Here is a 26,436-nt window from a genome sequence, read left to right as displayed (position 1 = left end):
TGGTCAATAGATTTATCTTAACTAAAACTGTGGCATATTAAAATCAAAGATTATGTGTACTTAATCTAAAGTTGTAAAACTCCACTGTCTATATATCATAAACTATATCAGATGTGTCGGTCAAAGCCACGAAAAACCTGTTCTATGTTTTGCCTCTTTAGTCTCCTGGACATGTAAAAGGCATCGCGATATTTAGTCATCAGCCCACCGGCCTGAGGTTACAGAGGTGATATCTCGCGCTACCTGAACACTCGGAGTCTCATTCCGCCACGGTCCAGCCTGCCGGGAGGGGGTTTCTGCTCAACAGCTCCACACTAGTCTTTTCATTTGGAAATAGAACTGAAAGTTTATATTTGTAACGATCAACTTTTTTTAAATTTATTTAAAGTAAATCAACCGGTCTACGTTATTTTACATTTATTCGTCGTAATTTGTAGAGGGAAAAAAAATAGCTAATTTTGCCGTTTGAGATCAGCCGGTGGTGCTAACAAAGAAAATTGTTTCTCTTCAGTAATAATCCCCCACTATTCTCTTTAGTTATGAGTCATGTGGTCGTTGATAATCCACACGGTCTAGATCAGCAGGTGAGTAATTTCAACTTGTTCTTATTTCTTTCGGGAAGTTAGAGAATTTTTGTCCTGTTAACCTTAGTTTCGACGGAGAAAAGAGGGGAGCTAGTTAGCTAAGCTAACGCAGCGGCTGCTAAAATGGAGGCTGTAGTCGCAGTGGAGAGGATTGTGATGGCGGAACATGATGTTCCGATGTGCTAGCGAACAGGCCGACTGAAGTCCTCCTTGAAATATGTGACGACGCTCTTTTAACATTTAATTTCTTCACCTTTAATACATAAATGTATTCGAACGCAGTTTCGTTTGACCGACTACTGCTTTGAAAGCCAGTGGAAAACTACTAGGTTAGCTGACATTTTAGACCCGGCCGGCATTCTTCCACTAGGCATAGCGGCGCAGCTAATGCGGCCTGCTCAGCCTGAAACGTGGCGCAGGAACAAAATGTTGGCGTCGGGGTTTAAACAACCGTGAACGACCTATTTCTTCTCCATGACGTGTATTTACACATTTCCCCCCCCAATAAATATAGTTATATCCAGTTGGTAAAGTTATTTGTGTAACATTTTTATGTAAATATTTATTTTCAACATTTTTATCCGATTACTTTAACACCGCAAATCGCACTTTTACGCTTACTGGGCGCTTTGTGGCTCTCGTTCTCTTGACCTAAACATCGTGTCGCTTATTGAGTTCCTTTTAACAACAGTGACGTTACGGCGACAAAACTAGTTATTATTTCCTAAAAACGGAAGCGTTTTCTTACAGACGTAGTAAACACGGCAAACGGAAGTAGTTTTGGTAACTAAATTCATAAACGGGTGTCTAACATCTCTTGAAAGATTTGTTTTCTTCATCTCGAGGGAGGGCAAAAAAAAAAAAAAAAGCGTCGTCAGCTCCAAAGTTCAAAAGCTCAGCTTGGCTACATTTCTGTTTTGATGCCGACTTATTTTAACTGGGACAATTTGAATTTTTTATTTTTTTTTAGCAAAACTAAGTTGCACAACATGTAATGTGTGGATTATTTTATTGTGGGCTTTAGTGCTTAGCCGCTGTTCTTGCCTTTCTTAAAATGAAAGTTGGTATGCCAGTCAGCTTCTTCATCATACATACTGTTGACAACCTGGGATTTAAAATATTCCACTATAATCTGCTCTGCCTTTCTTAGTGAGGCCATATTAGTAAGAGGTCGCTATTTTGGCTTCCATCAAAGATGATAATCTTTCCTGTTAGAGTTAGCCGTCCTTCTTTCGCCTAGTTACAATAAAAGGAAATGTGACTTGCTAAACATTTAGAATACAAAAATGAGTTTGATTTGAGCGCCAACACGACCATACTTGGATATTCTGACCACTCTGATAATTTGTCGCTATTTTAACTTTTCTGTTATTTTTGTTACTGTTAAAGAATTTTAAATATTACACAAGAGAGTCAGTATTTCCATGAGTTTTATGGTTAGTCATAAAAATGTTCATATTGTGCATGTGATTTCATTTACTTGGGTCGTCTGAAAACTTTGAACTGCACTCGGTTAATATGAAACATGGCATTAAAATGAACTGAACTCATCATAATTCAAGTCAACGGGTTTTAAATTTGTACGTTTTATAGTGACAAAGCACATTAATGACAGGAATTAAATGCTGTATTATCATTGGCTTCCGGTACTTATGAGAAACAATCACATTCTTAATTTGTTTTATTTTGCACTTGTAGCTTGCTGCCCTAGACTTGAACCCTGACGGTCAAGGCGGAGGAACTGGCAGTAAGTAACAACTTTAACTGTTTATATATATATATATATATATATATATATATATATATGACTTTTTACAAACTACTTTTTTCAGCTTTTAAATTGAAGGAAAAACATTTGCAAAATGAGAATAGATACATTTTCTGCTGTGGGATGTTCATAGAAAATGATGCAAACAAAGCAGTTTCCAACATAAGGACAAGGAAAACAAATTATATTACTGATGCTTTTGGCATCAGTCTTTTGTGGAAACTTAATGCAGAAAAATTAAACTCCTAAAATCTGCACTTGTTGCACCTATATTAAAAAAAAAAAGTAGCTCCAGAGAGCCACAGGTTGCAGTGGCCTGGACCAGATCAACACACCTGAATCGGATAAACACTCAACACTGAGGAAATGCAGTAATTTGATTCAGGTGTGCTGAAGCAGGAAGAAGGAAGGGTCCAGTGTGGTGGCTTAGGAGGACTGAATGTAGGATTAATGTTCTAATTTTTAAAATCTTTTTCACACTTCTGTAGATCCCCATGTATTCACAAATTTTTCTGTGGAACATAATTTGAAATTCTTCACAGAAAATTCATATACTCAGATTTTTTTAAGAGGATATCTACAATACTCTAATGCAGTGGTCCCCAACCACCGGGCCAATTGGTACCGGGCCACGCAAGAAATAATGAACTACTGCCAGATCTTTTATTTTGAAAATCCTAAACCGGATTTTACCGGTTACGTCTTGCGCGTCAAAATTGAGCCAACTTGCAGCAGAATAAGTAACAACAGAACATCGGAGTACTGCGCGCACACACACACCCGCCGAACAACAGCATCGGACTAGCAAAATTGCGAAGGGCTGACCGGTCCGCGCGACTAAAAAGGTTGGGGACCACTGCTCTAATGAACATGCAGCTTGGGAAGCTGATTTTCCTCAGTGCAGTGCTAGTTGACACGCTATTGGCTGGTGTTTTGCAAAGTAGCCAATCCAGAAGCACTTTTTATTCCCCTTGGTGCTGATTGGCTGATAAGGAGGCTGTAGATGTTAGCTTCTGCAGTAGCTCCAAGACAGCGTGCACTGTGCGCATTACTGCATTTAAAGGTATAGTTGTTGTTTGAACTATTAAAATAGGCAGATAATTGAGGTTTCAAAATATATCGAATGGGATTCTTCTTTCTTTTTTTTCTTTTCTTTTTTTTAAGTGTCCCAGTGTTCACCAGTGTGTTTTCTCTACCCAGGACGCTACATTCCACCTCACCTGAGGAACAAAGATGCTGCAAAAAATGGTGAGTTTGTCGAACGTTGTGCCTGGCCTCTGAGAAAAATCATAACAAGTTTGATGTGCAAGTTCTGTTAATGAGAAAAGCCCATCAGAGCATGGTAAAAGCAAACACAATTGAGAACAGATCAGAGGCGTTCAGCAGTATGTTTTAGTAACGTATTGATCTTTAAGCCAAAGGCGGCAGTTGTCTTTTGTCAGGTTTAAAATGTACTGAGGACCTTTCCATCGCACAGAACGAACAGAGGACGCCGTGCGGAGTGTGTTTTCTTTCTGTGCTGGACGGGTTTTCGGTGCTCACAAAGTAGGTCAAGTGGTATCGTATGTCAGCCTGAGCCTTCAGGTTTCACCCCAGACTGCTCGTACGTGTGAGGATGGGGCCAATTCACTTTAATTTAGCTCAACTATTCAACAGATCCATTTTGTCCCTCGAACTTCAAACTCTGGTTCATTCAGTCTCATGTGTGAAAGACAGTGCTAGCTGTTGGCAGCTCTGATAAAGGCTGAAATTGGGACTGTCATATTTTGAGATTAAAGCAAGCTAAAAGTCATGGTACTGTGTAGCTGCACACTTGACCCTTATTTCCTCCTTTCTTCTTTTTTTTTTTTTTCTTTGTACTGTTTTTCTTATTCCACAGCAGGAAATTCTTATCCCGCTGGTAAACAGTGCGGTTATTCAGTGGCACCAGTAAATTTCTGTAAGTCCCTTCTGTCTGCTTTTGCTGATGGCAAATGGCATTTAGAGATGCATGAAATAACAATTTCACACACCAATAAAGCCAGTTTGACAGAGAGGAAGTTTTAAAAACTATTAATTTAATAGTAGAGATGCACCAATCCAATACTGATATCAATCTTGATGAGTAAATCTGGTATCTATGACGATGCGTCTTCTCTACAAGGGCAGATCTATTTGGCCTATTTCTATGCTTTGTGCTTTGAGCGACGTCATGCTTTATGTATTCAACATTATATTAAGAATTCCTAATTGCATCTTTTGAACCATTTGAAAGGTTTGTTGCACTTGATCACATGTTTGACCAAGGTAGTCGGTTTCTTTACCGTTTTCCATTTTCTGTTTACTCCTAATTGCAGTGAGTGAACAAATTCAAGTTTTTTCACTCGCTTGTTTGACCAAGCAAGTTGGTGTGTTCAAGTGTGCTGCACTGGTGTAGTTATTAAAAGAAATGTAATTTGGTACATTTAAGTAAAATAAATAAATGAAGTTACTATAAGTCGGCACTTTTTTCAGTATCAGATCAGTACCGGCCGATACTATACCTCAAATATTGGTATCGAAAGTTTTTAAAAAAAAAAAAGAAAAGTGGATCGGTGCATCCCTATTTAACTTAATTGTTGCGCTTCTCTTTGCTGAAATGCTTAAAGTTGAAGATAATTTTCTAAGGCAAGATATTTGTCATTTAATTGTTGGCTACCTTTTCCTTTGTCCTGGTTTGGTTTTTTTATGGACAATATGGATTCCCCCCACACCCTCTTCATACATATAAATATTGATGCCGTTTATCTCGCCTCAATGGTCTCCAAGACGCCCCTAAGCAGTGCCCCCAACCATGGCAGGCTGACTGCCAGCCAACGCAGGGAGCTACCTGTCCTTCAGGATGGGATGACTGTACTATGGGTAACTATTGTGCAAAGTCAAACCCAACACTTAAAAACCTGCATGAGCCAGTACTCCCTGAGGGTGGGGGTGGGGAGTAGCGGATCTTAAAGCTTCCCTACTTTTTACTCAGGTTACCCAAGACTGGCCTCTCAAGAGCTTGCCTTTTACCATGCCTACGGTGGCGGCTGGCGAAACCGATGCGGTACACTTTGACCTCTGCGTGCATGCTGTCCCATCTACCTGTTAGCACACTTTGACGGTGTGTGCAGCTAGCTGAAAGCCTTAGCACAATTGCTAATGAGCGTGATGGTGCTGCATGGCAGCAATGCATTGGGTCACCGCGCATCACCTGGGCGGCTGACGATTTACTCTTAAGGGAGTGAAAGGGATGCAGAGCAGGTTTGTCTAATAGAATCTGGGTGAATCTGTGCTGCCATTGGACCCGTTTTATTTAGCATAACTGCACCGGAATCCTGGATTCAGCTCTGCTCCGACACACCCGAGTTAAACAGATGGTTCAGGATTTTGTGTAACTTTAAATGGGAGGTAACTAAGTTTTTTGATTCAGGTGTGTTGGAGCAGGAAGGCATCCAGAAGTTACTATACAGAGGCAGCAGACCGGAGAGGCAGACCCCTGCTATAGCAGCACCCCCAATAATTCGCCCCTACCACTTTCTTCAAACTCAACAAAAAATGGTGTTCAGTTAATTTGAACACCAATTTCTGCTGGTTTGTGCATTTGTGCCGCTCTCATATTAATGTTACATTTTTCCAGCTATCATCAAGGGTCAACAAGATACTTCACATTTACAAAATCAAATTAAATATGTCTTTCAACTATGCTGAAGGGTGCTGCAAAAAGTTTTTGTTTGTGCCATTATTTTGTAAGCTTAAAAAAGGAAAAAAGAAAGTTTGCAGAGATCAACCTTGTGACGGTTTGTGCAGGGAAAATATTTGTAGCACAGCTGGTTGGTCACAAATTTGCTTGATTTATGGAAGGTGGTTGACCTTTTACCTTTGGAAGCATTTATTGATATCCTTAATATGATGGCGGCACAAACGAACATTTTTGCCGCACAACCATTTGACTCCAGTTTTGTGTAATTTGAATGGAGAAGGGTGGAAACGCGCTCTTAGTTCAGGTCTACAAACTGAACAAAGTGCTGTTCAGATATCAAGTTATCATGTGAAGTTTTTTTTGTTGTTTTTTTTAGACTCACTTAAAAAATCTGAACTTTAAAAAAGTCAAATTGGTGTGTAACAAATCGTAGGTGGCTAATTTATTTTGACAATTTTTTTTGATACTTAGTTACTGATTGTTTCTGATTATTCCCATGAACTCTTAAGACTTTAAATGAACATGATCGCTAGTAGCTGCCTAATTTTTCAAACATTTTATTAATTTCTCAACCTGAACGTTCAGTGAGCTTGGCCTTGAACACAAACTTCTTTGGCTCATCAGTGTCTGACTAGGGATTGTGATCGCTTGTGTTGGCCATCTCTGTTGTGCGCTTACTAAAAGGCTTGTCGTGTGCTTACTAATGGTTTCCACAATGGAGGATTTTGTTGACTCCCGGGTCTAAAAGTCTTATCTTCAACAAAAGACCTTGGAAGTCTGCCAAGATCCGTGTGGCTGTTCTGCTCTTGATATTTGGGCTGAGGATGTTTCAGCAGAACGCTCAGACTAACGGTCGTCATTCCTCGTTTACCGAGTGTGGCCACCAGCGGGAGCAAAGCTGTTGAAATTGGTGCTACAGTCATTTTTACTCTGTTGCTGAACAATAGTGTCAAAGGGGCCTGTTTCTACCTGCCTGCTTTGGTATGTTGTCTGCAGTTCAGTTGTGATGGACCTAATCAAACCTGCTGTGTGTATTTGAAGTGTTAGCAACTGGATATAAAACCATTTCTAAATCTAGTTTTTGTTTTCTCCCCCCCCCCCCCCTTTTATGTAAAGATTCACCTGGATGGGACGGAGGACGCACCAACGGATTTGTGAATGGTTTCCATGACAACCGTACAAATGGGGGTTTTGGAGGGCGCGGACCCCCTCGCAATGATAGAGGTGGGCGTGGCGCCTACCGTGGTAACAGGGGCGGAGGCTCGTTTAATCAACCATTGCAAAATACAGGTGGGGAATTCCTGTTCTCTTAAATATCTAACTGTAGCCGCAAGTGTAGCGTAGCCTTAGCCGTAAGCCCTCCCCCCACCCTTTTTTTTTAAAAAAGTGTCTCTGTTTACATTCTCTTGATAGTAGGCATGCATTTTTAAACTTGCATCCCAGTCTGTAACTGTAAGGATAGGTCAGGAGTGAAATAAATTGACGATTTAACAGGACTTTTGCTTTAAGGAAAACACACAGCTCCAGCCTTGGTAAGCAGCAGACATCTCTGGATGTCTGACAGCTGATTGTGCCAGAACAGTTTCAGAGTTCGTCAGTGACGGGGTTTCGCTTCCCTCGTCGCAGGTTTTGGAGGCTACGAAAACAAAGACGGAGGCTGGGGAGGAGCTCCTAGAGACGCCGCCTACAACAGCTTTGGAGGGCGCAACGATCGGTCCAAGTCTGCGTTCTTCAACGACCGTGGGGCTGGCTCCAGAGGAAGGTGTGTGTGACACTTCCAAAAGTCTTACAGCAACCCTGAAATATCAGAGGTTTTATCTCTTCAGTTTTACATCTAGGTGTCATTTGTGCAGAAAAACTTCCAAATAAGCTGCTGATGCTAAATTTTACCTGGGGTTTTCATTATAGCTTGGGGCTGAAACAAGTAAGCGAGATGAATCAATTATTGGAATTTAGTAAACAAGTAATCGCTAGCTGGCGTATACGGCATTTGTTGAAAGAACAGAGCAGTAATCAAGCAAACACTGAACAAAAATGTATATATTTTGGATTTAAGTTGAAAAACCTTGTCTGTAAATATGACCTAGAATTCTTCAGATGGCAGATTTAGCTTCATTTGGTTCAAATTCTGCCATTAAACAAAACTTAAGAACCTTTTCCATTCCATTTTTAACTGGTTAATCAATCAGGATTATCCACATCTACTACTCTGCCTTAGCTGCAGGTGCATGCTTTTACAATTGATCAAGCATACGTTAAAGGAAAACTTGTCACATTTTAGACACTTAAGTTTGTATTTAAAAAAGTCATTTGTTTACAACTTTTATGTATTTTTGCCGTTTTAAATTTAAGTGGTTAAATGAAAAATCGTCAAAATGTGCCAGTTTGTTTTAGGCAATTGTCAGAATAATCTATAAAATACTCACTTGCTAAAACAACAGTTTGCTGCAGCAGTATTATAACGGCACATTTAAACAGAACATTTGCATCTGTTTCCAGATACGAGCGCGGGGGGTTCGGTGGTGGTGGGAACAGCCGCTGGGTGGAGGACTCCAGAGGAGAAGATGACTGGTCCAAGCCTACTGCACCCAATGAGCGTCTGGAAAAGTAAGCAACATTAAGCTTATGGTTGGAGATAATCTGTCTGTATGTTGCATTCAGACTAATCCTGACTGTATCCTGCTTGCAGCGAGCTTTTCTCTGGAAGCAACACGGGGATAAACTTTGAGAAATACGACGATATTCCCGTGGAGGCGACTGGAAGCAACTGCCCACCACACATTGAGAGTGTAGGTGTCCCTCACTGTCTCTGTTCCTGTTTTTAGACAAAGAGCCTGGTGACTAATGATTGTTTCATTGTGCAGTTTCATGATGTGGACATGGGGGAGATCATCATGGGGAACATCACCCTGACCCGCTACACCCGACCAACTCCGGTCCAGAAGCACGCCATTCCCATCATTAAGATTAAGAGAGACCTGATGGCCTGCGCCCAGACGGGTTAGTGTCCCTGATTTCAAATGGGTTAGCATTTGGTCTGACTGGTTAACATCTATAGCGTTCCTTACAGACAGTTGAAGTAAAGTTCGTTGTCTTAAGATGGTTGGTGGTTTTTGTTTACATCTTTACTTAATAGAGCCCATGTGTGTTTCAGGTTCTGGTAAAACTGCTGCTTTCCTGTTGCCGGTTCTGAGTCAGATCTACACAGAAGGGCCAGGAGATGCACTGCAAGCCTCAAAGAGCAGTGGACAGGTAAAAGCAATAATCCATAAAGTTGTATTCATTCCACACAGAGTTGGGTTGGTCCTGAGTTTTCCTTCAACTTCCAGGAGAATGGACGGTACGGCCGTCGTAAGCAGTACCCCATCTCCCTCGTTCTGGCTCCAACCAGAGAACTGGCTCTGCAGATCTACGATGAGGCCAAGAAGGTGAGTTTGGAGCTAACAAATACTTTGTCATTTCTTATTTTTCACTGCTGTGACATCAAAAGACCTCCTGTTCGTTCCTGGTGTCCAGTTCGCCTACCGCTCCCATGTACGTCCCTGTGTGGTGTACGGCGGCGCCGACATCGGCCAACAGATCCGGGACCTGGAAAGAGGCTGCCATCTACTGGTAGCCACACCGGGACGTCTGGTGGACATGATGGAGAGAGGCAAGATCGGTCTGGACCATTGCAAGTTAGTATCTGACTCACTGGGCTGTTGAAAGATCAAACGTTTGAATTCAAAGGTTCAACCCCAGGATCTATCAGTGGCTAAACGCAAATCATGTCTGCAGCTACCTGGTTCTGGACGAGGCTGACCGCATGTTGGACATGGGCTTTGAGCCGCAGATCAGACGCATCGTGGAGCAGGACACGATGCCGCCCAAGGGCATCCGCCAGACCATGATGTTCAGCGCCACCTTCCCCAAAGAGATTCAGGTGTGACAGCAGCTTTACAGTGTCGCTTTGGCGGTGGGTTCAATGAGTCTGGTCATGTCATTGTTGGCTGTTGTTGATCTCAGATCCTTGCTCGTGACTTCCTGGAGGACTACATCTTCCTGGCAGTGGGGCGCGTCGGTTCCACATCAGAGAACATCACACAAAAGGTTGTCTGGGTAGAAGAGAACGACAAGAGGTCTTTCCTTCTGGATCTGCTCAATGCCACAGGTAAAAAATAAAAATAAAAAATTCTTCATTCAACAACTGTTTTTATTTGTTGAATGAATCTCATTCTGTTCAAGTCTGCAATGCTAAGCTAATGTCGGCCTCTGGCTGTAGGGTCTAAAGATATTTCAGTTCAGGGTTTCCCCCAGAAAACTTGCTAACCCCGGTGGTTGGGGCGATAGTTCAGTCATTCATTAAGCAGCCTGCCGTGTTTTTGAGTTAAAAAATGTTTAAAGTTGACAGGAAATTTGAAAATATCACTTGATGATTATGTATTATCGAAAGATCAATGCTTGAATAATGACTATAAAGTCTTACAAAATGCAAACATAAAAAAATAAATAAGCAATGCTTAGCCTGGTGGTCTGCCAGGCTTATAATACACTGAGGGAAACCCTGCAGGAACATGACCAGGTTACAGAAAGCTTCACCTCATACCAGAGTCATGTAACTTTATTCATATTCCTAGGAATTTGATTCAGTGTTTTGTCTTAAGTGTGGAAATACAATTTAAACTGAATTGAACTGGGTTGGTTGTGTAGCTCTGATACTAAATGAAGAACTTATTTAGCACCTCCATGTTTTAAGGCCTGCATGCCTGGCTGTGGGGGAGGAGGAAGGTTGGCCTGTTTTCTTGGTACTGGAGTGAATGCTAAGAAGACTATTTTTCAAAGTTGTTTTACTGGCCTACATAATTAAATATCTGAAGTTTAACCCAATAACCAGACAGTCTAGAAACATAGCAGATATTATGTACTATTTAAGTAATCTTGGATTTTTGATAATCAGTAAAATTAAAAGAAGTATAATAAATGTCTCAGTAAAGAGGAATTTATCACCAGGCCTTTAATAATCTTCCTGTTGCGTCCTCGGTGATGTCTTCAGTTCCTGCTTCTGTAAAACATGTTCAGGTTATATTTCCGTACTTGCTGCATGCGTGTGGATTTTTAGCACTTCACAGCCCACTCATGTGGCTTCCTCATGGCCCCCCAGGTAAAGACTCCCTGACCCTGGTGTTTGTGGAAACAAAGAAAGGAGCTGATGCTCTGGAAGACTTCCTGTACCGCGAGGGCTACGCCTGCACCAGCATCCATGGAGACAGATCTCAGAGGGACAGAGAGGAGGCTCTGCACCAGTTCCGCTCTGGACGCTGCCCAATCCTGGTGGCTACTGCTGTAGGTTATCCATAGTTGCGCTACATTTCTCTAAATGTAATAATTCCTGAGTTGCCAAAAAAAACGTTGCTGATGCATACCTCCTGCTTAGCTTTGAGCTTGTAAGGAACTGAGCCAACTGAGGAACACCAAATAAATTTCCTTCCGTCTGTCCAGGTGGCTGCTCGAGGTCTGGACATCAGCAACGTGAAGCACGTGATTAACTTTGATCTGCCCAGCGACATTGAGGAATACGTTCACCGTATCGGCCGTACGGGACGTGTGGGCAACCTCGGTACGATCCCGCTCTCAGTAACGTCAAATGATCTCTTTGCTTTAAAGAACAGCGGCGTAACATAACTTGTGGACTCTTGCTCAGGTCTGGCCACGTCGTTCTTTAACGACAAAAACAGCAACATAACCAAAGATTTGCTGGACATTCTGGTTGAGGCCAAGCAGGAGGTTCCTTCCTGGCTGGAGAGCCTGGCCTACGAGCACCAGCACAAGAGCACCAGCCGCGGACGTTCCAAGAGGTAACGCTCCAAAATCTGGTCCCATGGCAATTCTTCCAGTAAGAGGTCAAAGTGAAAATAATTCATAGAAAATCAGACAAAAGAAAAATTTTTCCAAATCTGTTTGATTCGGTGTATAAAACAAACTATGAAACTTTAGCAAAACTGCAGGTGTGTCTGTATTTTTGGTTGAAACAAGCCTGTTCTTCATTCAGTTCAGTGCATAGAGAACCCAGAAGTTTTACTCAAGAGCAGTGCAACTTCATAGTAAAATTACTCAAAAGTAATAAGTACCATGTAGTAAAAATACGTTTCCTAAAAGTTGCTAAAGCAAACGTAACTAGTTAGCTCTGTTCTTATGTTCTTCAGACTGGCTAAATCTGATATCTGTTTGGTTCCCATGTGCAAACACTTACTGGTTTGTCTCCTGCAGGTTCTCTGGTGGTTTCGGAGCCAGAGACTACCGCCAGGCATCGGGTGGCTCCGGAGGCTTCAACAGCAACCGCTCAGGACGCAACGCTGGCGGTCACGGAGGAAACCGTGGCTTTGGTGGAGGTACGCAAGCTAATGTGGCTCAGCTTTTAAAGGGGCGGTATCATGTAAAATCAATTTTTATTTATTTATTTATTTATTTTATATTCCCTCATCCAAAACATAGCTAGTGTTGCCATGATTCTTTGATTCTTTCTTTTGAGGAGTTCTTTAATCACCCATGGCAACCATTCAGCTGTTCAAAATGCCTGGGTGAACATTGTTAATTGTTTCTGGCTGGTCTGAGGAGCAAACACCTGGTGGAACTGTGCATCCACTGAACTTATCCCAGCTGCTGCTCAGAACAACGCTGGTAAAAACGTTAACGGGTTAATAGAGGAGCGAAGTTGTGATGACTTCCTGAAGGCGGAGTTTCACAAAGAGCAGGAGCTTCTTAAAGAGACAGATGTCCAATTTTAAGGTGTTAAATTATATTTGATATTTATATCAAATAAATATAGTTGATAATAATAGCTTTTATATAACATCTAAAGTTACTTGTGTTATAAAATGCCTCTTTGTGCCTGTAGGCTACATAAAAGCTGCCCCTTTAAAGTGTTTTTGTACTGCTGTGACTTTCACCTTTCTGTTTCCCAAACTAGTCATTTCCTCTGACCTCCTGACTTTCTCCTCCCAGGTGGCTTCGGCGGCAACTTCTACAACGACGGCTACGGCGGAAATTACAACCACTCTGGTAGCGTAGATTGGTGGGGGAACTAAACACCATAGGAACAGGTTGTCATGCCAACCTGCTGGAAACCACATGTTAACCTAAGCCAGACCTTAACAAACCCTCCCTGTGTAGCTCCACTGACAGACAGTACATTACAACCCCAGTTCTCTGCCACCGGCTTCTTTCCCCCCAAAAGGAAGCGCAGCACGACGCAAAGAAAATCACCAGCACGTGCCGACCGCCAGGGGGCGCCGCAGAGATTTTGCACACCTCAGAGCGAGCATGGATGCTTACATGCACTGTCCGACCGCAACCTCGGACTTTTCATCGTTCAAAAAAAGTATTTTTGTTCTCACTGCGGGGCCCGCCACCCCGCAAACTGGGTAACCTGAGGATTATTTGTATGTTGATGTACTGTGCCTTTTTGAATTTAACCAGGAAATATATGTTATTTCACCAGATGAACATGGCCAAGAGCTCAAAATTTGTTTTAAAGATTTAGTTTGGAAAAAAAAATAATAGTCATAAAAAAAAAAAAGAAACTAGAAAAGTTGAAATAAGCTTGGACTTAAACCTTGGCAAACTCTTGGGTGTTGTGGCTCTTGGAGTCATGATTCCATTTGAACCTCAAATTTCTAACATCATGTAGCCTTTTTCTATTGTCAAACAGCTAATGGAGCCATTAGTTTCTCTAAAACTGGGCCACTGTGCGAAGCTGCCGTTTTAATCCAAAGGGGGGACAAAGTTCCATTAGTGTTTTTTCTTTCCTTATTTTTTTTTTTGTTTTCTGCTCACTCTATCCTAGACAGGCTCTGTTTAGGGACATGGTTGGTTTTTTTTGTTTTTTTTATTTAGCCATTCCTGACGTAATCTTAAGAAACACAGCAGTCGTTAAGCTCAGTGCCAACAATCGCTGAGGTACAAAAACCAAGAAACTAATGCTGGAACTCCACGCTTTCTGATAGACTTGACAGTGTTACGGCAGCTAGTCTGTTACCAAGCGCTAGCTACTTTAAAAAAAAAAAAAAGAACAGTGAACGTTGTTTTTTGTTGCTTTTTACTTGAGACGTTCTCAGAGCAGGCGTATGCAAATTCTTTTGGGAAAAACCCCAGTCAGGTTTTTTTTTTTTTTTTTTTTTAAATCGTTTCTCTACAAAAAAAAAAAGATGTATCGAAGCAATGCCTGCCATCTTGAAAGTGAAGTTCAAAATGGCTGCACAAAAGGACCACAACATTGGGTATTTTACGCTTGCAAGTGTTTTTGTTTTTTGGTCAAGGGAGAAAGGACACGTGAACTTGAGTCGCAGGCTTAACTTAATTACTAACATTTTTCTCTTTTTCAAGCTGCGTTGGAGGCGTGGTTCATCGTTAGGAGACGGGACATTTGGCGTAATCACTGAGGTTTTCAAATAACCTGCAGGCAAAATGGGTGGGTGGGGGTGGTTTACGTTGGGCAGCAGCACTCCAACCACACAGGACGGGGGCGGGGGGTGGGTGAGGGCGCGGGGCGAGACTTTTTTCAGTGCACCGCCGTTTGGTTTACACACAAAACTGAAGGTGGCCAAAGATCGGAAGGTGGTCCTACCTTCTGTACGGAACATTTAGGTAGTATCAAGAAAAAAAAAAAAAAAAATCGGAGCAGCTTTTCCTCTAGAAGAGGAGCAGGAGAACACGTAATGCTCCCCAGTCCTCATCAGGTGTGATGTGCCTTGAAACCTTTAATTTTTTCTTTTCTTTCAATCTGAAAAGCAGATGCACTGACAGTATTGAGAGATTGAATGGTGCTACTTGATATGTGTGTAGGCCCTCGTACATCGAGCCCATCGAGTTTTACTAAAGTTGTTTTATTGCACATCTAGAGTTTTATATAGATGTCTCTGATATGTGTCCTTAAGCTTCCAAATATTGTGTGTGAGGAGTTTGTGGAGAGAGAAAGAGAGAGAGGGGCGGGGGAAACCCACAAAAAAAAACGCAGCTTGTTTACAAAGGGGGAAGGGTTCTCAACGTTGAAATCCAGGATTTATTTGGGACCAGGGGGATTTAGCAGTCTGGGGGGGGAATTTAGCCATTTGCACAGATTTCTAGATTCTACTTTTGCTGCTAGTTTTGTGTAATTTATTAAGCATTTTTGACAAATATTTATTTTTGTAAGCCTCCAAGTGATTCTTTGAAAGTTTCAGAAACTTGACCAAAAGACAGTACAAAAAACACTGGCACTTGAATGTTGAATGTCAACTGTATGCGTGAAATTTATATATTTCGGGGTAGTGTGAGCTTTTTAAATGTATACGATCCATTGGACTCAGTTTCTAAATATCCACAGCTGTTTCCGAGGCCTCCACATGGCCAGCCATCTATTAGAATTTCCCAATTGGTCATCAAAATTCAAAGTGGATTTGAGCAAACATGCCAAGGTTTGGAGTAAAGCTTTCAAAAGAGCAAATAAATTTCCTAAGCATATCAGTGCAGAAGTGTTCAGATTCTCCAACTGTGTGCATTAATCCTTCAGTCTAATTTGACCCGATTGTTTTCTCTCTTTTTTTTTTTTTTTCTAGTCAATGTCTGGCACATGGCAATCCTTAAAGAAACAAACATGTGGTTTATTCTCCTTGTTGTACTTTTGCATATATGATGCCTCTCGAGTTCTCCCGTGACTGTGGAACAGGTCTTCAGCTCTGAATCGCAAGCAGAACCCGAGACTTGTTGCTCAATCTTTAGAGAAACCCCAGAGCTGTTTAGATGTAGACTTTGCTTTTTTTTTTTGTGTTAGCCTCTAGGCTGCTGCACTGCATGGAGGAAGTAGGGGGGGAGACAGTACTCAGCTGTGCAACAAAAAAAAGAAAATGTAAGATTTTACCAAAATAAAATGTTTGAATGCAAAAAGTTTGTTGAAAAATCAAGCATGTTTTCTGAGAAGTTGTTTACTGTAGATGATGCTGAGAAGACTTGTAGCAAGCGGCCGGCTGCTTTGTGTGGGCGACAGGCGGCGGAAATCAGTTTATGGATTGGATGAGCTTCATTTGTTTTGATGAGGAAAAATGCATAAAGATTTCATTTGTACTTTCAACTGTGTCATTTTTGTGTTTTTCCTTAAGTTGATCGGCTTCATTTCTGCACAATACCATGCGAGTACATGCGCGGCAACGTCGACCTCATGCTGGTGGGGAACCAGAGCGACCGCCGCCGCCTCGGGGCCGAGCCCACCGACGAGGCTCCAGCCTTTGCGGAGAAGAACAGTCATTTATTGACGCATCGCAAGTCCGTTGCAAACGTGCGCAAATCTTCAATATTCTGCTGACGTAAAAACAACTTCGCTTATTGTCTTTCCATTAAATTAAAATCACGTGAACAAGCTTTTAAAACACCTCAAGTCATGGCAGGTTTACTTATTTCAACTGGATCTATTTGCATTTCAGCGTTTGTGTCGGTGAGGCTTCGTTAGAAGTCAATATTGATGATCTGTGACCATTTTCAAGTAATATGCTAAAGGTGAAATAATGCAAGAGCACATTTTCAAAGAAACTATAAATTCTAATCAGCATTTAACACTGAACTGGAAGACATTTAACATCAAAATAAAGTAAATTAGGTTCTCAAAAAAGGGCTAGTTAAGACCAAAGTACCAAACTGAAAACTTTTGTCATTCAGTTTTTGGTAAAAAAAGAAAAGAAAAACAAAATGGAGATTGAACTTGTTTTAATTTATTATGCAATTAATTCATTTATTGCTTATTGCCACAGGCCTCTGTGTAGTACCAGAAACTCTATAAACTGAACAAATTAAAAGTGTTTGTTTATGCAAAGTGAAGTTTAAAATGATCAAGAGGTACTGCAAACAGGATGTTGCCATGGTGAAATCCCGATTTATCTAAAACTCTGCTACCTCGTCTCTACCGTCAAACCCAACTCGGAGTTCAGACTTCCGAGGTAACTGGAACGCATCGTAAGACTTCAAGGTGAGAGGCTGAGCTACAGTGAGGAAAATCTGCCCCAGCAACAGTTGCTACAGTCATGTTGCCACCAGTGTGGAGTGTGGCTACAACTTCTGGATAGCAACGTTTAGTCTGAATGGTTGGCAAGGAAGTTGAGGAAAATGTGAAAGAAGTGGTTATTCTGCAGGAAGTACAAATATGGAAGATTATCCCCCCCACTATTGTCAGAGAGCTGAATTTCTAATTTGACCCATTTATATGTAAACAAACTTACAAGTAACTTCTCAGCAAGATTATCGATTGTCAATAGTTGAATATAGATCTAAAGTTCTAGTTCCACTGGCATATTTTTTCATATAACATGTTTTAAGTGGAAAAAAAATCTGCCATGGATGAAATCTGTGTTTTTTATATCTATATTAAACTTCTGTGATCACGTGAAACCTGCTCCTGCATATTGCAGAAAAGTCCAGCCAGTCTGCTCTGGACACTCGTCGGTGCATCTGGAGCAGGAAAAATGCAAACTAGTGGATTAATATTCCAGTTGAATGAAAAGCATGTTTTAACCCACTTTCTGAACGGTTTTTTTTGTTGTTTTTTTGCTCACTCTGTGGAGGTCACACTGGCTTTTGTCTGCTGAGCAGGTTTCGTAACGGCTCTGTTTGTGACGCCCATTTGGTATCATTTGTGTGTCATGTTGTGAAAAAGCAGGTTATGGAGCCATTAAAGTCTGGTGAAGTCAGAGAGCTCCAACCGCTAATCTGTTTAATAAATTGTATTGATCACCTGTTTGATCAGATCACTGGGTGGACAAACAGAAGCAGCTCGAAGTTTTGCCTCTAACTTCATGCTCTGTGTGTGTGTGTGTGTGGGTGTGTGTGTGTGTGTGTGTGTGTGTTAAGTTACATCTGTGACTCTGTGCTAACATATAAGAGCTCTTTACTTGTGTAATCCCACCAACCGGCCGCCTCCGACCCCATCCCTCCTTCTATCACTCCATCCAGGGGATTTGATGGCCATTAAGAGATAGCTTTTTGGTGTGTTCGTGTGTCCCATCACACACACACACACACACACACACACAGTGAGCAGTGTTTCATGTAAAGGCTCTGCTCCACTTGCCTGGTCTTGCTGTAGAATGTGGACTGACATGGGACGGACAGGACGGACACATGCATGCGGGTCTGGATAGGGAGCTTTAACACACATGGATGCAGTTCTCCAGACAGGGCTACAGGTGTTTCTTTCCACCCCACTTCCATCTTCTCCAGTTGCGTCTCTTCCTGCTGATGATTTCATGAGGTATTTGTACGATTCATAACAGCTGGCGCTGGTGTTGGTGCCTTTTCCAGACCTCCACTAATCCTGGCATCTTCCGGATGAGAGACGGCAGGAATGACTTCCCTCACTTTCACCGGTCAGTTCCAGCTTCACATCCGATGGAGTCGCGTCTCTGTGTGACTGTTTCGTTCCGTCGTTTGTCAACACGTTAGCCGGAACGTTTGAAACGCTTTAATATGAATTCATTTTTTATGGCATCGGCATAATCTCACTACAAAAAACCAAAAAATGAACCAAGAGCTAATAGTTTTTAAGAAATGGGGCCAGTGTAGTTAAATCTGTACAAGTTTACTAGTAAGTTCATTAATATAGAAAATTTCAGCAACAACACATTCAATGTGCTTTACATGATGAACATATAATACACTAACCATATATGAAACAAGCAATAAATATTACATTTTGTCAAATGCCTTCATCAAAAAATCATGAACCAAAAGTACATCTAATATATTGACCCATGTTAACGCAACTACAACCAGGCCAGTGTTTCAGCTGTTTTGCAGTTTTCTGGAAGTTTGTTCCAGATTTGTGGCGCACAGAAGCTGAATGCTGCTTCTCTGTGTTTGGTTCTGGTTCTGGGGATGCAGAGCAGAACCAGAACCAGAAGACCTGAGGAGCCTGGAAGGTTGATACAACAACAGAAGATCTTTAATGTATGGTGGTGCTAAGATGTCCAGCTATTTATTAACTAACTATATTAAAGTCCATTCTCTGAGTCAGTGGAAGATTTTTTTTAGTCAGACCTGTGAAGACTGCTGCAGTCATCAGTGTGACTAAAGATAAACACATGGATGAGTTTCTCTAGATTTTGCTGGGACATTTGTCCTCTATTCTGGTGATTGAAGGCCGACTTTATAACTGTGTTTCTGTGTTTCTGAAGGTTCAGGTCAGACTCCATCACTACCCCAGATGTTTGGCCTGATCTCTAGTTTCCAGCTGTGTGTCCACATGACTCTACATAGACCCTCTTTAGGTCCAGCGATAATAACTTTACTTTTGTTTCTAATCTAATCTAGAGCAGATCCCCAGTTGGAGATCATCCAGATGAACTCCTGTAGGTCTGGTTTTCAGCAGGTTCTGGATCTGGGATTGGGATGGCCATAGAGGAACTTTGAGTTGTGTTTTGCCTCCATATGTCATGGAAAAGCTAGCTCTAGATTGGATCAAATTCTTATTTACTTTCTGGTATTTCATGGAGCCATGCAGTCTAACAAGGTTCGCATTTGCAAGTCTCTTCACTCTTCCATGTTTTCTTCATTTATTGATATTGTTTTTCATCTGTTCTTAAACTTCCTCCGTTAGGGTATGATGCGTTGTTTTGTGGACCTTGGAGCCTACTTCATGCAGTCAGGTCCTGATATGAATGCAACAAAGGGAACTTTTCAGTAAACGTATGAGGATAGACATGGATCTGCTTACAATAAAAATAAATTGAACATTTAGCTTTGTAAGAAAATTATGTCGGTAAAAAATCTCACTAATGCCCTTTGGGCAACACCTCTGATTTACACTGAATTTTGACTATCAGAGTAAAGGGGTTTGAATACATTTGGATGCTACACGTTTTAGATTTTATCTGTAAAAACGTTGACATCTCCAACTTTACACTTCTGCACCTCATCATGTTGTTTTACACATAAACCACAAGAGAAAACAAGAAGCGAACTAAACAAGAAGCGAACTCTGTATAACCCACCAATGTTCTTTCATTGGTTCTTGAATTTCCTCCACAAGGGAGGAAATTCCCTAATGGAGGAAATTGGAGAAAAATGGAGCAACTGATCTCATGGCGCCATCTGTACCAGACAGCCAGCTGCCCTGATGGAGCGTCTGCAGGGATTCGGCCTCACTGCCCTGTCTCACCTGTTGCCTTTCAGTCTCCGTGCTGTGCCTGCTGCCCCAGTCGGCGTTGGCGCGGTGGGCGTGCGTCCGGGCCTGCCCGCCGTCCTGCTCCTGCACGCAGGAGAAGAGCTGCAGCGTGCTGTGCGACCGCGCCGGCCTGGCCGAGCTGCCCAGAGAGTTCCCCTGTGAGGCGTCCGCCATCAACCTGGAGAAGAACCGGCTCAAGTTCCTGTCGGAGCGGGCCTTCGGGACCCTGCCCTCGCTCAAGTCTCTGTCTCTGGACCACAACAACATCTCCTTCATCACCCCGGGAGCTTTCAAGGTTTCCTTTTCAGTCGTATTTTAACCATATCGAACTGAGCAATCCGTTTCCAGGCAGACGGCTGGGTTTTAAATGGAATTCAATGTGATGAGAATTTGATAGAAAAAGTAGCAGATGTCCCTGATTGTTACCCCTTAACCTCGATTGTTGCTCTGCAAGTTTACAGGTTCAAAGACTTCACTTAGAATCTATAAAGAACCTAAAACCTCAATTTTTTTGTATAATTTCTATCAAGAGATTGTGTAAAATTCCCCATGTCTCGTTTCTGCAACTGTTTCATTCTGGAGTCCAGGTTCCTCCAGAACGTTCCAGGCAACAAATGAACATGGTCATTTATATCTTTTGGGTTTCCTTCTAGGAGCTTCTCCCAGTATTTTCCTATAGTTCTGGTCCATTCCTCCTGTCAGAACTGGTGGAACTGAGTCCAGTCTGTAGACCGCCTCACTAACGCGCCTTTTCAGACCTGATAAGAACTTCGACTGGGGTCAGGACTTTGTGATGATTGGACCAACACAAAGACTGCATGACCAGTTTGAATGTTCAGGGTCATTGTCCATTTGAAAGACCAATCTGTGCCCAAGCTTTTACTTCCTGGCTGATGTCTATAGATGTTGCTTTAATATTTCCACATGATTTTGTTCCGATTTTATGAAGCAAACCAGTTCCTCCTACAGCAAAACATATACTGAAAGCTGGGATGGCACAAGCATTCAAGTTCTTCCTCCGAATGTAACAATGGTCATTATACCCAAACAGTTCCACTTTACTTTCATCAGAATACAGTCCATCCTTCCAGAAATGAAGATTTTTGTCACTGCAGTGTTCACCTGCAAACTATAATCCGGCTTTTTATGTTTCTTATAGAGTAATGCCTTCCTCCTTGCTCAGCGGCTTTTCAACTAATGTAGTACAGGACAGTTTTACTGTGGATAATAACATTGCCTTAGCAGCTTCAGCCAGCATCTTCATGAGGTCTTTGGCTTTTATTCTGGGGTCAATCTGCACATTTCGGGAACAGAACCCGTCACCTTCCTGATCATGATGGTTGGACATTCCCATCGTGTCCATACTCGGTAAAAATGTTTTGAACAGATGAGCGCAGCTCCTTCAAGCAAAGGTAAATTATTCCCAAGGATGAACCAGCATCTGTTCGGCTCTGTTCCTGATATCTTGGCTGATTTCTGCTGACCTTCCCAATGGGTCAAACCAGGAAGCAGCGAGTTCCAGGAGTGAGTCCAATCAACTCAAATGGGACAGCTAACCTCTCAGGAGTTTGTGGAAGGAAGCCCAAAAGTCATACATCTTAGACAGTTATCCCTGATACTGACCAAATGTATGTAAGCTTTTGAATTCGAGGAAAAATATTTTTTTAAAATATCTAAACCATTTTTCTCACCGATTTTCTGGCATTTACACAAATAGAAGTAACTTTGGTAATTCTAACTAAACTAAATCAAGAAAAGTTTGGTCCGACTTAACTTCAGATCGTGAGAAAAAAAATGTGTTTGTCTCCTTTGACTCAGTGGTTTCTGCTGTAGCTATGAAACTACTGAATCTAAACAACAACAAGACTTAAAAATCTGCGTCTTCCAGGGCCTCTCGAACCTGCTGGAGCTGAAAATGGCCCACAACGAGTACATCAGCTACCTGCACACCCGGACGTTCACAGGGCTGAAGAAGCTGCAGCGGCTGGACCTGTCCGACTGCAACCTCTTCAGCATCCCTGACCGCGTCTTCATCGAGCAGACCGCCATGACGGAGCTGCTGTGCTTCCAGAACAACTTCCGCAGGATCCCAGGGGCCATCCGGGGCATGGAGAACCTGACGCACATCTACCTGGAGAGGAACAAGATCGAGGCGGTGGCCTACAACTCGCTGCTGGGCCTGGGGAGCCTCAGGTGAGAAACGCCTGCATGTTTCCTTTCCCTTCCTACAGGCGTCTGAATGAAACGGGCGACATGTTCAGAATGGTGTTTGTAAAAAGAAAAGAAAAAAAAGAAGAAGAAAAGGAATCCATGTTTCAGGTTCCATCCAGTTCAACGTCGAACACTGCTTTATATTCATCTGTTACATAAAATCCACAAAAAAAAACACACTGAAGGTTGTGATGAGAAAGAAGGTTGGGTGAGGTTGTTACCTTAGCAACCTTAGCATCACCTTGAACATCAGAGTATTGTTGAGTTCTCACTTGCTGAGAACTCAAGTGAGTAAATGAAATGCAGTTATGAAACACTTGGCAGCAACTAAAACATTTCATAAGAAATTAGAGACTTTGTTTCATGTTCCGATCAGGAAGTGAGGCTTAAACCCCCAAACATGCAACGTCCCAATACAGATTATTGAACCACAAATAGACGGAGGGTCCCTGCATTTACGATTGTTAAACTTCGTAGTCGGAAGATTATTGACCCACAGACGCCAACATGGCCACTGTTTCTCTTCCTCTTCGTCTCAGGTACCTGAACCTCCAGGAGAACCGGATCAATGTGATCCATGACAACGCCTTCCAGGACCTGGTGCGGCTGGAGAACTTCTACCTCAACGACAACCTGCTGTCCGACCTGCCCCGGCTCGCCTTCAAGGGGCTCAGCCGCCTCAAGATGCTCAACCTCGGGGGCAACCAGCTGATCAACGTGTCCAAGACGTGGTTCGGTGACTTGGCGGAGCTGGAGGTCCTGTACCTGGACCGGAACCAGCTGCTGAGCTTCGAGGAGGGCGCCTTCGAGAACCTGACCAGCCTGATCACACTCCACCTGAACAGCAACAACCTGACCACGCTGCCCCTCAGCGTTTTCCAGCCCGTCTACTTCCTGGGCCACCTGTACCTCTTCAAGAACCCCTGGGAGTGCGACTGCGCCCTGAACTGGCTCAAGCAGTGGATGGAGAGCTACAAGCTGGTGCGGGACATCCCGTGCGCCTCGCCGTCCTCCGTGGCGGGCCTGGACCTCAGCCAGGTGGTGTTCCCCACGGCGAACGGCACGTGCGTCGACCCCGCCGAGCTCAACCTGACCACGGCGTCCTCAGAGGTGCAGACCACCACGGAGAACCGCTTCAACAGCCTCATCTCCAAGCTGCTGCAGCAGGAGCTCAGGGAGGAGATGGGGAACGGGACCGAGGTCGCGCGCAACGCGACGCTGCCGGAGGAGGGCCAGCTGTCAGCGGGCGTTGGAGGCCGAGGGACGCAGGCGGTTCAATCGCTGCTTTGCTTCATGGTGACGTGGCTCTTCTGTGGTTTATTCCACCTGCCACATGCTAGTCTCTGTCTTCGCTGTACATGAAGAAGAGGACGCTAGCGTCAAGAGTTTTAATATCGCTTCTGAGCTAAAATGTGCTTTTATTTCTCCCAGGAGGTCTGAAGGCTTGTTGCCCTTTGTAGGAGCCTCTGAGTCGGCTTTTGGATGTTCCTCTCACCCAGGAACATGTAGCACATGGAATACGATACAGCAAGCACCGTTTCTATTGGAGCTAAAATCCTTGTGCTCAATATATCCTGGACTTCATGTTTTATGGGGTAGTTTCAAAAAGTATTCACCCCTGATAGAGTTTTTCTCTTATTGTATACCTGTCACATGCAGCCCTCCCTGATGCCCGACGCGCAGGAAAAGACAGGCAGTTGTCATGGTAGCGATTATGGTGTTCCGTCAGACCGTCAGTTCCAGAAATCACAAAATAAAGCTATTGTGAAAACGGACACAAAGACACTACCACCTCTTTTAGGACGGCAGGAGGATTAAATGTTGGAGATAAAAGCTAAACTGAGTAAAAACAAAATGTTTTAATAAAAGAGAAAAAATATCTTCAGGCTTCATGTGAATAAGTAATTGCCTCATAAGCAATAAGGAGGCATTTATTGATGATGGCAATGTCACCAAGTGTTTGCAATACCTGGCAAAATTAGAGTAATTCAGCCAGATTCTAGAGCTTTCGACCAATAACAGCTTATTTAAGGGGGCAGTACTATGCAATTTCCAGGCATATTGTGCTATTTTATAGAACTATCAAGTAACTATGTTACCTTTAGTCGTTATTTTATCACATATAACTTATAAGAAATCTTTCCTCCTAATTTAGAGACTTGAAATTGGGTCTGTCGCTTGAAAAACTCCTCCTCTCCCTGAAACTCTACCGCTAATCAGCACAACATGGCTCCTCTATTAACCCTTTATTATTATTTATTGACATTTTTACCAGTGATACACTGAGTAGTAGCTCCTGTAATGAGTTGAGCAGATATGCAATTCCACCAGGTGTTTGCTAATTGCTGCTGGCTAGTCTGAAGGAGTTGAGTGGGGGAGTCACTGGGGCGGGCTGCTCTGGGAGGCAGAAGCTCGGAAACTTAGAAACTGCAGCTCAGAGGAGGAGACTTGGCCTTGAAGGCGGAGCTAGGTCCACTCAGGCATTTTGCACAGCTGAATAGTTGCCATGGAGATTAAAGGATTCCTCAAACATGCATGGAAAGCATCAAAGCAACACTCCAGGTGTGTTTTTAACGAGGGAATAATATAACACGATGAAAAAAAGTTGATTTTACATAATAAACTTTAAGGTTCTCCCAACAGAATATAGGTCCAAGCTTTGCCTAGACCCCTCCAAAATGTTCCTGTTGCACAACCAGACGTTGTGCAACTTACTGACCTTTGTACTTAAGGTCAGTAAGTTGATTTGCAGACAGTGTTCTCCAGGACCGTCCAGCCACAGACCATCACACCACCTCCCCCGTGTTTGACTATGCATGATGTTCTCTTTCTGAAATGCCGGGTTAGGAGCAGGACACGCCACCCAGAAGCCTCTGGGACGATCGAGGAGTTCATCATTTAAGAAATTATTTTAAAACTAACTTTAAAAAAAAAAACCTTACACATTACAATGTAAATGTGAGTAGTTTAAATATATAAGGGGAGAAATACTTCTACACAGCACCGTCTATACTTTTCCACGAAAGAAATTTTTTTGCAGACGGATAAAACCAAACCTACCTGTTAACAGGCACTTCTCTCTTGCATAAGGCTCAGTTGGAATTAAAGTGATGCAATAGTCTATAACGAGTGCTTTCTGTTTTTTTTTCTTCTTTTTGTATCTTCATTGACATCTGTGTGTAACATTAAAGGAGATAAGCGCTCCCGTCGTTATCTCCTGGACAGATGTCCTCTTTGCTCATTCCTCTGCGCTCTGCCGCCGCAGCCTCTCCATAAACGCATTAATCTTCTACTGTACGCTACGGCGGCCAGGAGGGACATTCTCACTGCTTCTGCCTCCTGGGATTAACTCTTTCCGAGTCTGGTGGGTTCAAGTCACAATTGCCTGAATGCGGAGTCGGAAAGACTGTCATTATTTTTGATTATGAATCTTTAACAGCATAACGCAGTGTTTGTTTTATACACGGTGTTGTGTATTTTCTAATGCTTAAGGATGTCATTGTTTAACATGAGCCACTGCTTTTCTCTCTCTTTCTTTCTTTCTTTCTTTCTTTTTTTATCCCGGTGTTAGTTTGGGTTGGTTCTATTGTCTTTCGGGACCAAAGTTCTGCTACGTGATATGTTTTTTTATGAATAAAAAGAAGAGGAAGGAAAAAAAAAACGATTGCCGCTGAACTCATCACATGCTGACTCACCGGCTCCCTTCAGCCTCGCTCGAGGAACTGACCTGTTTTAGAGGTGAACTCCAGTTAATCTGTTGGCCCGTTAATGTAGGATTAGGCCGGGACTTAGACAACCGGGAGAGGCTGGAGGCTCCACCTCATCTCCCTCGCTCACCCTGGATCTCTCTTCTCTTGTTTCTACCCGGTAATGATGCTGAGATGTAACAGAGAACAGTTATGTGGGTCGCAGAGGACGAGGTGTGTGGCAGCTTTGAGAGTTAGTGGCTCCGTAAAAAGTAGAGCTTTGGGCCCTTGTAGGTTTTAAACACACGCTAGCTGCGTTTTCATTA

General features: G+C 42.7%; 2 protein-coding genes across 7 annotated transcripts; both read left to right on the top strand.

Moving 5' to 3' along the window:
* The first annotated feature begins 248 nt into the window (after nucleotides 1-248).
* Nucleotides 249-16,136, top strand: ddx3xa (DEAD-box helicase 3 X-linked a). 6 transcript variants are annotated; one of them, XM_032566768.1, is made up of 21 exons: nucleotides 249-584; nucleotides 2,283-2,331; nucleotides 3,553-3,600; nucleotides 4,232-4,291; nucleotides 5,140-5,232; nucleotides 5,345-5,416; nucleotides 7,169-7,342; nucleotides 7,679-7,814; nucleotides 8,552-8,659; nucleotides 8,742-8,841; nucleotides 8,917-9,052; nucleotides 9,207-9,304; nucleotides 9,382-9,480; nucleotides 9,569-9,729; nucleotides 9,830-9,974; nucleotides 10,058-10,202; nucleotides 11,193-11,374; nucleotides 11,531-11,648; nucleotides 11,733-11,886; nucleotides 12,299-12,420; nucleotides 13,034-16,136. In XM_032566768.1, exons 1-21 carry the CDS (start codon nucleotides 540-542, stop codon nucleotides 13,114-13,116), a joined length of 2,328 nt encoding a protein of 775 aa, XP_032422659.1. In that variant the 5' UTR covers nucleotides 249-539; the 3' UTR covers nucleotides 13,117-16,136. The 6 variants fall into 6 exon arrangements, with proteins under 6 accessions (XP_032422659.1, XP_032422661.1, XP_032422663.1 ...); XM_032566770.1 differs by lacking the exons at nucleotides 5,140-5,232; nucleotides 5,345-5,416; XM_032566772.1 differs by lacking the exons at nucleotides 4,232-4,291; nucleotides 5,140-5,232; nucleotides 5,345-5,416 and having other exon boundaries at nucleotides 250-584; nucleotides 7,169-7,276.
* A 66-nt stretch (nucleotides 16,137-16,202) lies between these two features.
* nyx (nyctalopin) lies at nucleotides 16,203-25,953 on the top strand. The gene is made up of 4 exons (XM_032567090.1): nucleotides 16,203-16,305; nucleotides 20,222-20,508; nucleotides 22,102-22,406; nucleotides 22,964-25,953. The coding sequence occupies exons 1-4, from the start codon at nucleotides 16,203-16,205 to the stop codon at nucleotides 23,784-23,786; spliced, it is 1,518 nt and encodes a 505-aa protein (XP_032422981.1). The 3' UTR covers nucleotides 23,787-25,953.
* Nucleotides 25,954-26,436: the final 483 nt, after the last annotated feature.

The sequence above is a fragment of the Xiphophorus hellerii genome, chromosome 7 (genome assembly GCF_003331165.1).
Source record: "Xiphophorus hellerii strain 12219 chromosome 7, Xiphophorus_hellerii-4.1, whole genome shotgun sequence".
In the NCBI taxonomy this organism is placed as follows: Eukaryota; Metazoa; Chordata; class Actinopteri; order Cyprinodontiformes; family Poeciliidae; genus Xiphophorus; species Xiphophorus hellerii.
This window is presented reverse-complemented; position numbering and strand designations above follow the sequence as displayed.

Coding starts and splice junctions, on each gene's coding strand:
- ddx3xa (XM_032566768.1), top strand. CDS start 540: ATGAGTCATGTGGTCGTTGATAATCCACACGGTCTAGATCAGCAG. Junction 5,233..5,344: donor ATGGGATGACTGTACTATGG/GTAACTATTGTG, acceptor CTTTTTACTCAG/GTTACCCAAGACTGGCCTCT. Junction 11,375..11,530: donor CAATCCTGGTGGCTACTGCT/GTAGGTTATCCA, acceptor CCGTCTGTCCAG/GTGGCTGCTCGAGGTCTGGA.
- nyx (XM_032567090.1), top strand. CDS start 16,203: ATGCGCGGCAACGTCGACCTCATGCTGGTGGGGAACCAGAGCGACCGC. Junction 16,306..20,221: donor AGCCTTTGCGGAGAAGAACA/GTCATTTATTGA, acceptor GTTGCCTTTCAG/TCTCCGTGCTGTGCCTGCTG. Junction 22,407..22,963: donor CTGGGCCTGGGGAGCCTCAG/GTGAGAAACGCC, acceptor TCTTCGTCTCAG/GTACCTGAACCTCCAGGAGA.